This window comes from Oryzias melastigma, linkage group LG7, assembly GCF_002922805.2.
Source record: "Oryzias melastigma strain HK-1 linkage group LG7, ASM292280v2, whole genome shotgun sequence".
Taxonomy (NCBI): Eukaryota; Metazoa; Chordata; class Actinopteri; order Beloniformes; family Adrianichthyidae; genus Oryzias; species Oryzias melastigma.
This window is the reverse complement of record NC_050518.1, coordinates 19,028,769-19,039,596: the sequence shown is the minus strand read 5'-3', so window position 1 is coordinate 19,039,596 and position 10,828 is coordinate 19,028,769. Positions and strand designations below refer to the sequence as shown.

The following is a 10,828-nucleotide window of genomic DNA, read 5'->3' as shown; positions in this document are numbered from 1 at the left end:
ATAATAATTAATATCAGTCTGTGATTCAGATATTTTTAGGCCAGCAGAGAAGGCCTTGCAGGCCCTGACGGCCCGCCACTGTTAAAATATAAATAAGGGACAACACTAATCTGTTTCTTCAATTTATTCATGTTTCAAATGTCTTATAAAAGTATCGTATCAGGACTCGGTATCGGCAGATACACAAAATCAGATGACTCGGAATCGGGTCGGGCCCAAAAAAACCTGATTGGGACATCCCTAGTTTTAATTATGATTCTGCTGTTTTCAACCACAATATAAAAACTGAGTTGTTTTCTAGTACATAGTTTCTCCAGAACGGCTGGATTTCATTTAAAATTCACCTCTGGGTTTTGAACGGGACTGTTCTTTGGCTGTAACTTCTGTGTCTCTGTCTTCAGTTTTGGGAGTGCACCTCTCTGTCCTCCCTGGACACCTCCGGGATTTCTTCCAGCTCTGGTTCTGGGTCGGGATCCAGTAGCACCTCGTCCTCTTCTGTGTCATCCTCCACACCACTATCAGCCTCCCGTTCCCACAAACGTTCAGTTTCAGCTGCATCAACCTACTCAACCTTGTCTCTGCCACTGTACAACCAGCAGGTGGACGACTGCTGCATTATCAGGGTCAGCCTTGATGTGGAAAACGGAAACATGTACAAGAGCATCCTGGTGAGGAACCCATCTTCACTGAACATGGACTGGTGCAATTTTAAGGAGCTTTAAACTCCTTATTAAAAATGTGGGCTGTTTCTCTCTAATATAGGTAACAAGTCAGGACAAAACTCCGGCAATCATCAGAAAGGCCATGATCAAACACAATCTGGAGAGGGAGAAGGCTGAGGACTATGAGTTGATGCAAAAGATCTCTGATGACAAAGGTGAAATGTATTTATCACCCAGACGTACATCCTAATGTTTAATTTAGAAAGCCTCTGAAATCTGTTGATCATAATTTTTCCTCTTTGTTTTGAGTGTCTGGGTTTAAATCTGTGGTATTTCAAAGGCTGCTAAAGGTGCATTCACATCGAACGCAATTTTTGCGGCAGAGGCAGCCAGCTCCAATTTTAATCAATGGTTCAGGGAAATTAAAGCCCCACGGTGCGATTTGAGCGACGGGCGCGGCATGAAAGTCTACCAGCAGCTCGATTTGAGCGGCGTGGCACTAATTGGGCAGCGCAACTGAAATGTAAATACCTGAAGTTTGACAGGTCTCTGCGTCACATCAGCCAGTCAGTAACTCAGCTTTGGACACATGACTTTTTCAGTGACTTAATCAGCAGGTAGAATATTAATCCTAAGCGAGCTTTTTTGTCCAGAACTTTGTTCTTTTTTCTTTACCCGTTTGAGCTGTAGGTTCTCAGAGCTCATCTAGCTACTCTGGGGCGAAGGTGGGATGCACTCTGGACGGATCGGCGGCTCACTCGCTCGATATGCCAGCAAGACAGAGAGGTGCTGCAGTTCGGAGGCTGCCGGCTCGAGTCTCATTGAGACATTAAAAAAAGGGAAAAAGGTCTCCTAATTCCTCCTCAGGCTAACACTAGACAGTGAGGCTTCAAGCTCAGCCACAGAGACACAGAAACACAGTTGAAGCGACTGTCATACTGACACAGCACCAGATACGAACCCCCTGACCCTGACATGGGTAAAAAAATATATTGTTTCGTTCCCACAAGTTATCATCCTGCATGTCTGAGTGAGAGTGATTCCTGCTGGGTCGTCTGTCCTCCTGCTCCTGGTCGTGGACTGCACTTCTGGTTCATCTTGACTATGGACTTAATCATCACTCATCCCTCAGCTCTATCTGAATGAACTCCTTTAGATACATAGTTGTAGAAGCTAATCTTTCTTTAACTGTTCTGGTATCACCTGTCCGTCCTGGGATAGGATCTCTCCCTCATGTGGGAATCCCTAAGGTTTCCTTCTTTTTTCCTGACTCAGGTTTTTTTAGGAGTTTTTCCTTAAAGGGAGGGAGGGTCTAAGTGGTAAATGGTAAATGGCGTATACTTGTATAGCGCTTTCTACCCTCCTTCAAGGGCCCAAAGCGCTTCACAGTCACAGACCCATTCACCCATTCACACACTGGTGGTGGCTCCGCTGCCGAACACTGGCGCCAACCTCCCACCAGAGGCAATTCGGGGTTCAGTGTCTTGCCCAAGGACACTTCGACACATGGGCGGGCAAGGCGGAGTCGAACCCGCTCACTTCTGATCAGGAGTCGACCGCCCTACCGCTGCACCACGGCCGCCACAAGGGCAGGGCTAACCAGTTTATTTAGTCTGTTTAGTTTTTAACTATTGTTCATATTTTGAAGCCCAATGAGGCAAATTCCTTTGTGATCTTGGGCTATATAAATAAAATTGAATTGAATTGAATTGATTTCATTACCACGGATTATTAACTTGTTCCCACTATATAATTAAAGTGTTCGCACGATATAATTTAAAGCGTTCAAACAAAATAATTAATTTGTTCGAACGAGATCTTTAAAATAAAGAAAATAATAAAAAGGGTCTCTTTTTCCAGATGTACTGGAAGTGGTTACCGGAGGTGGAACGGGCTCACGAAAACGTCTAAGGAGTGTGCAGCAGTGATAGTTTTTAATGAAGAAAGTGTATTTATAACTTAAAAAATGTTTTATTTTATCTTTTAACAATAATCTGACATAGGTATTTTCATGTAATTAAAAGAAGTATTGGTTTAAGAAGCAAAACAATATTAACAATTTCATTTAAATTGTTGTGTATTTTATCTCCGTGATGCTGAGAGCCAAAAACCATTGAAAAGAAAACCACCAAACAAATTAAGTCATTCATTCGGCAAAGTCAGAAACATGTCTGATTTTGTAGAATGAATTAATGCATTTTATTACAAAAAAGGAAACTTTTTTTTTCAAATCATTAATGACTAAAACTCGTTGATAGCATCACAAATCTAACTAGTAAGACACAGTTGTGAGAAAAACATATCTCATTATTAAAAGAGCTTTTAACAAAATCAGACATTTAGTTATCTAAAATAATGTTAATTTTATTTGACTAAAAACAATTTCTCTCACAACTATTCAACTTGTTGTGGTTTGTTTGCTTTGGTTTTGTTTTCTTTGACATCCATTTGATCTATTTATGTTCCATTACAAAGAGATATAGTTGGTTAAAATAGTTTGATTTAGCTAAATGGGGCAGAGATACGTTTACTTCTTTCTGTCCACTTTCATTTTCACCAAATACAAGAAAATAGTGTAATTTATTGTTATGTGGTGTGATGGTGGCGCTCTGAGTTTCCATGGTGGTCCATTTTCCCATGCGGTGCAGCCTTTTTTTATGGAACAAAAACAACAATAAGACATAAAAACTGTCGTTGTCATCGTAAACTCGATCTGTTTTCCAAGTAAAACACCTTTCAGAACCAATTTCAGCTCAAACTAAAAGATTGACACTAGCTGCATCTCCATGATACATATGCACAAAACTTTATTGAAATTCTTGAAATGTCAAAAAGAAAAACACAATTTCGCAGTGACACTGTTTCCATTAAATCTTAATTATGCGAATAAACACCAACCAACTCACATGATAAGTTATTAAAAACATACGGATAACAACAGGTATTGCCCTAATTTGATTCATTAAAAATTAGTGTTTGGGTCACGTCAGTGTTGTACACGTGTGCAGCACAGCTAGTCCATTTACAGTCACAGATGCACGAGATAAACTGGTCAGGTGGTATTGAAAAAAAATAGCCATTTTAACAAGTGAGAAGCTGGACCATTTTTTTCTTTTTAAAAACATGGCAAGATCCATTCAAGCTTCTGCCACGTCACTCGCGATCATCCACATCTGTCAGAGGAGACGTTTGCGTCTGTCAGAGGAGACGTTTGCGTCTGTCAGAGGAGACGTTTGCGTCTGTCAGAGGAGACGTTTGCGTCTGTCAAAGGACACGTCTGCGTTTGTCAGAGGAGATGTCTGCGTCTGTCAAAGGAGATGTCTGCGTCTGTCAAAGGACACGTCTACGTCCGTCACAGGAGACGTCTGCGTCTGTCAGAGGCGACGTCTGCGTCTGTCAAAGGAGACGTCTGCGTCTTTCAAAGTAGACGTCTGCGTCTGTCAGAGGAGACGTCCGCATCTTATTCAGGCTGCAAGCTGCAAAAAGCGGCTACAGATGAAGCGATTATGAGGAATTCTTGATGATTTTATGGAGGAGCTGTGGATCCAATGATTTTGTATGACACGCAACTTATAAGCTGAGGGATCTTTCATGCTAACCCGCTGAGCAGCGCTCAGGGCAGACACTTCCTACCAAGAAGTGAATTTAATTTGTAAAAAAGTGTTTCCATTGCAGTTTTTGAAAAAATGTCCATTTTGATACGTCCCCAAAACAACCTCCTCCATGCGCAACAACTTTTTTTTTTCATTAAATTTATATTTTCGAAGTTGTGACGTTTCCATTAAGCACCTTTATTATCTCAAATCCAAATTGAGCAATTTCACAGCTAATAGAAACGCAGCTACTGACACGTTCCTCTGTACAGTTCTGATGCATCTCACATTCTGCTACTCTGACCAGCTTCACTGTCCCTCTGAGGACCACCAGCCCATCACTGTTCCTCAGGTGAAGCAGATGGTCGTCTGATCCAAGGATGAGGGCACAGAGGCTGTGACTTCACAGGACAGTTTAAGGATTTTTATGATAACAAATCTAGAAATGTAGACAGGACTTTGTCTACAAGACCACCCAAATAAGCGGGCAGGTATCTGTGGTCACATGACTGCAGGAATACATGCAGATGGGAGATCTTCTGACGTCAAAGTGGAGTGCATGTCTCCAGTTGACAGAGAGACAGTTCACGGTGTAATCTTCTGCAGAACGTTCCTGATCCTCTTGGTGAGACACCACAGCGACCATCATACAGCGGAGAATGTCCTGGAACTGTCCTGCAGTGGGGTTGTTATCTGAGGCTCCTAAAAACAGAAACATAAACCCAAACACATTTACTCACATGTCATATTTCTACTGCTCATGTGTGTTTAGATTGGATTTTTACTGAAGCAAATTCATGTTGGCCACATGTAATACGTGTTGCTAAGATGCACATTGATGTGTTACTCGCACATAGTTGTTCAAACTTAAAGTCCCATTATCTGTCATGCAACTAAAAATTATGTGCATTTAGAAAATTATCTGTGAATAGTTAGTTTCTATTAATGATGTTGATATATACTTCTACTTAATATTTATGATTAGATTGTATTTTTATTATTGATGTTTTGAGAAAGACAAATTGCCACCTGTTCATAGACAACAGATGAAATATAGTTTTATGGCAGTTTTTATTGTGTTTGTGCCTGATGCTGACAGAGCTGAAGAAAAGCTCCTGATGGCTCTGGATGAAGCGGCTACAATTCAAGATTCAAGATACTTCAGAACAAGGCTAAACTCGTTCAGAGATCATTGCTAATAATGTGTCCTCATTGACAAAGCTGATGACTGACAGATTCTTTAAAAGAAAATGTTTTATCAATATGATGATAAAAATGCCTCAAAGCACCAAGTGCCTTTTAGTTACTAAAAAAATCCTTTGAAATGTCTAACTAATCCATGATAAATTATAATACACAGAATCAGGTAGTAATTGAAAACATTTACTCTCAAAGCTTACATTAATCTTGTGAATAAAATGTACTTTTGAAGACCCACTCTAATGAAAATCGTGTTTTAGGTGTTTTTAACATGTTCTTGTTGCATTTTTCTTATTGTGGAGAACAAAAGAATTTAAGATTAAAACAGATAAACACACAAACCCTTTGGAGATGTGATGGATGAAGACAGGATCACATCCTCTCTCAGATGGACAATATTCCTGGTCTAATCAAAGGCCTCTGGCTAGAAGGTCTCCCTGCAGAGCCTGAGAACTCTGTCAAACCACCCTTTCTCTTTGGAGCTTCACCTCACTTCTGTCATTCTACGTCACTGGCAAACCTCTGAAAGTTGATAGCTGGAAAAAACAACAATATATTCAAATATAATACGAGGGAGGAACAGTTTCTACCATTAGCACAACTTTGTTAGCCACGGAACGTTGTTTACGATTATACACACTTAAAAATGCTCTAATGTTAAAAAGATTGTTAAAACTTACTTGTGAAAGGTAATCCCAAATGATCTGCACTCAAAAGAGCCCCGGTTGTTCCATCTGAAGGCAGCACAGACAAAAGGCATGGCTGTGATGTGGACGTAGCCTGGCTAACGCAGACTCACCAGTACGGCGGCCCCGATGGTTCACTCCGGAGCTCAGAATGATGCGTTTATACAAGTATAATCTTTATGGTGAAAAACTGTCTGACCAACTTGCGTGTCAATATGGTACATTTTTTTCTTCATTAAAGAATAGCACTGCGGCGCAGTCCTTAGACGTTTTCGAGAGCCTGTTCCACTTCCGGTCCATCCTAAAAAAAAGAGTCCCTTTTTTGATTTTCTTTATTTCAAAGATCTCGTTCAAACGAATTAATTATTTGGTTCGAACAAATTCATTATTTTGTTTGAACGAGCTAATAATCCGTGAGAGCGAAATCATAACTTGTGGGAACGAAATAATTATTTTTATTACCCATGTCAGGTCAGGGGCTCCGTACCCTGTACCAGGAAAATGTTTTAATAATAATTATAACCCAAAACTAGGAAACATGATAACTGATTTTTTTTTGTAGAAATCTTCATAATAAATAAACCTTATTCCTCTATATCATGTGTCTTCCACTCATTCTAAGTGAGATATCCACAGATAGAGCTGGTAGCTCCTCCCACATGAGGCCGCGGCGTCAGAAACACATTTTTAGACGGGCAGTGAGCAGCAAAGTCGCCACACGGTGAAAGAGGGGCACACGAATTTGTCGCACAAATTGTGTTTCGTGTGAATGCACCTTAAGAAAAAAATGTCATTCATTTTCTTTCTTTCCTTGATCCATAGAGCTTCGGATTCCAGAAAATGCTAACGTCTTCTACGCAATGAACTCCACTGCCAACTATGACTTTGTGCTCAAGAAGCGTGGCCCAAATCGGCCCCTGCGAGCCAAAAACGTGTCCAGTTCCACACTGCCTCGCATGAAACAGAAGGGGCTGAAAATTGCTAAAGGAATTTTCTGAGGGCATTGTTACTGCTACACCCCACCACAGAAGATAACATTTTTGGAGAGAAAAGCGTATCTAAGCCTGACTTATTGTGGGTGAAGGAGCAGTTCTTCTGCACCAACTGAAGACTCTTTACACATCGAGCTGGTCTCCATGGCAACAAAACTACACTCATGGAAAAAAAAATTCTAAGTTGGGTACTGCTTGAACGAAGCGCTATTTTTAAGAAAGCATCTGACTTTCTGTTTCATGGCATTTTGTTTACATATTAACATCACCTGATCATCTCCCCTTCCCCACTGGGGATCACTGCAGCTTCCCGGAGCACTTCCAAGCAAAGGTCTTCTCCAAAAATTGTCTCCTTTGGCTCCACTCTCACACTGAAAGTATGTGAAGGGTGCAACAGGAGTCAAGTGTAACACGTAAAACGTTGGACCGACAACTTTGAGACAGCTGAAAAACAGAAACTGTAAATATCCACATTTGTGCAGTCTATGTGGACCATGTGACATTGGCTTTTGTCTACACTTCAGCCAATAGTTTTATCTTATAAGGAGCTCCATCTCCCCCTTTTCTTCTTACTTTTTCTTTTCTTTATTCTATTCCAAGCTGTGAGCTGCCGTTTTGCAACAAATTCTATCATAATTTGTGTCTTTCAGCAGAGAGATCTTGGAAAGAAGATTTGCTTAGAAAGGAGATTATATTATGTTATTCTTTTTTTCAAGCTTAATTAGTGACTTAATCAGTATTGGATTTGTTGGAAACGTAGTTTGAAATTATTCCTGATCAAAAAAATTTAAAAATGATTTAAACCACAAGAAGTCATAAAATAAAATGTCAAATAAACACTTCAGATTTTACAGCTGAAACATTTACGAAAATGACGAGTCTTCTTTTATTTTAATATAAAAACAAGAAAGTTTCTAGAAAACCATTTAAAAACAAAATATCATAAATATTTAGAGACCCTGTTTAACTAACCAGTCATTAAATCTTAACTTTTATAACATTTTCCATTTTATTCTAATCATTTAATATGTATCTAATGTCCTTCTCATTAAATGAACATACATCATCAGCTTCCTAAAGCAGCAATTTGTATGACTGTCTTCTTGTTGGAGAAAATGTGATGCAAATTGATGGGAAGAGGTGGATGATGAGCGCTTGTTGATGAGCCCTTGTGACGGGCATTCCAGAAGAGCATCAGTCACCTGTGATGCCAAATGGCAAATGATGCCCTTGGTTATGGTGGGGGTGGATCAGGGACGAGTCTCAGCGGTAGGCTTATGTGATGAGAGACACCTGTGATTGCTGCATAAACATTAAGCATTTGTTTGGGACAGGCACTTTTGATGAGCATTACACAATTTTGACCGGTCCTAGTGGCATGTGTCTGGTAAGGAAGTTTATGATGGGTTTTTTTGGTGGGCTGTCTGAAACAGTCATGATGGACCAGAGGCTTTCGTCATCTATCCACAGAGAACATTACATCTTTCTTACTGATACCCCCCATGCCAAAAACTTCAGATTGAAATAGCTTTTAGCTACTCATGCTGTGTTTTCTGGCCCTTTGTTGAACACTGTGACCCCCAGCCCCTTCCTTTTCTGAAAAGTTATCTATCATTCACTGTGGACTAAATGTCACTTCTTGTTCTGAACACCTCAGTCTGTCTGTGAAGTAGAAATGCTTCATTTGTCATTAGCCACAGGCCTGGGACAAAAGAGAACAAAAAATGCTTGGCGTTCCTATGGGGTGTGTTCTTATTGTTGTATTTTCTGGAAATGACATGTGGGCATTATAAAGGAAATATTTTCCCATCTGCAGATGAAGCTAAAATGCTAAAGTTAAATTCAGCCAAAACTTGTTCTTCAGTGCTCCAACCACACATATCAGCTGAGTTTTTTTTCATGCTCGCCATTTTTCAGTTCAGCCATCATTTCATGTATGCGTCATATTTTCGGTCTTCTCTCATGTCAGGAGTCACTTCTTTTCATTAGGACCTTAAATTCCTTATTAAGGGCAGTTCAAAGACTCATCTCTAAGTTGGCTGAGAAACACTGCAGCTTGTCTATTTGAAATTTAAATGTGATATTATTTAATGTGACTAACCAACTGATGTGTTCCTAACAGATACCCACCCTTACAGTATCTCCTGGAGCTTCATCTCAGAGATTGTCACCCTGGGAAGGGGGGGGGGGGACTAAATTCTGTGTGTGTGTGACTTTTTTAATATGACATACAGCTTTCTGGACTCGGTTGTGTACCATGCCAGTCATTCTTCGAGGGATTACACCTCTTTCAGATTTTTTTTTCCAGACAACATCACAGCGAACAGCTCTGTGGAAAAACTGTAAAGGCCGTATATTTATTGATTTTTGCAAAAAAATGTTTTTTTTGTTGTTTTTTTTTTGCATTGTACATTATCTTATCTTTTGGTTATAAATTAATATATTCATGTACATATGAATAAACATCAAATTTATTTAAAAAGTTGCCTTTTGTTATTTTAAAAACTATTCATATTTAGAAAATAAGAGATGTATTGAAAACAGAATTATTTTGACCAGGAGATGTAGAAAACGGTATTTAAATTCTCCTTTGCTTTTCAGCTGGTCCCCTTAGGGGACCCCAGGAAATCATCTGCTTCTATTACACCAACCAACCTCATGTTCTCATCTCAATCTGATTCCCTGCATTAATTTCCAAAATATCAGTACAGTTCTTCTAATGGATTCATTCCCAATCCTATTTATCTGTCCCGTAACTCCCAAAATGATCCTCAACATCTTCAGTTTTGTTACCTCGAGCTCTGCCTCCTGTCTCTTTCTCGGAGCCACTGACTGCAACTTGGGGTGCAAAATGGATGCTGAATGACTCTTTTTCATCATACATTAATATACTGTAGCCCACAAATGCTCCCTTCTGACCTCAGTCTAGCTTCTGCTACTCTTTCCCATAACTATAATGTATGACTCCTCCTGTGCATTCCTTTGTAGTTTTCAAAATTCTGCATGTTACCCTTCTTAAAGGGTGGCCAAACATTAATGCAGTTTGTTAGTTATTAAACAGTTGATCAGAGGACAGTGTCTGTGACAGTGATATCCATTGGCAGAGAGGGTAAATATTTAATTATTTAATGGTTCCATTCAATCTTACTACAAGTCCTGCACTTTGCGAATGGTACACTGAGAGGGAAAAAAACACTTTTTGCATAAGTAGTAAAAACTTAATTATTCCTCATATCTACATAATAATTTAAAGATTATGCAAATACATAGATTTTTCTAGTAAAGAAGTGAAGTTTACTTTTTTTTATGAGTAATCAAAAATTTCGATTGTTTATTAGTAAGATCAACTTTTCAAATTGTTGTAATCACTTTCGGAGCATCCATTAATATTATGTAAATTTTATTAGAGAAATTCATGTTTGCTCTATTTACTTAAGACTTGATCATAACCTTACTTGTGGACGTAAGTAAATTTTACTAGATTGTTGTTGGTAGTTCTTATATTCATAAATGCAGTAAAATTTAATCAAGAATCGTTAGTGAAAACTGTTACAAGGATTTTCTTAAGTAAATCTCATTAGTTATTTTTTCTCTTCAGTGTATGAAAAATGGTATTTTAAATCAATATGGAATAGTGTTCCAATCTTACAAATCACTTTATTTACAAAATGGGGTCCGTTATCCGTTATCACTAT

General features: G+C 39.1%; 2 protein-coding genes across 3 annotated transcripts in view; one reads left to right on the top strand and one right to left on the bottom strand.

Moving 5' to 3' along the window:
• Positions 1-9,615, top strand: part of LOC112158957 (ral guanine nucleotide dissociation stimulator) — a 79,495-nt gene extending 69,880 nt beyond the window's left edge. The window contains exons 17-19 of one of the 2 annotated variants that reach the window (XM_024292680.2): positions 402-668; positions 763-877; positions 6,964-9,615. In XM_024292680.2, the coding sequence (XP_024148448.1) occupies positions 402-668; positions 763-877; positions 6,964-7,139 (558 nt within the window). In that variant the 3' untranslated portion in view covers positions 7,140-9,615. The remainder of the gene's footprint in view (positions 1-401; positions 669-762; positions 878-6,963) is intronic. The other variant, XM_036212849.1, reaches the window with a different exon arrangement.
• The window catches only part of ptpn22 (protein tyrosine phosphatase non-receptor type 22), a gene marked incomplete at its 3' end in the record, with an annotated part of 240,451 nt that overhangs the window by 136,783 nt on the left and 92,840 nt on the right, over positions 1-10,828 (bottom strand).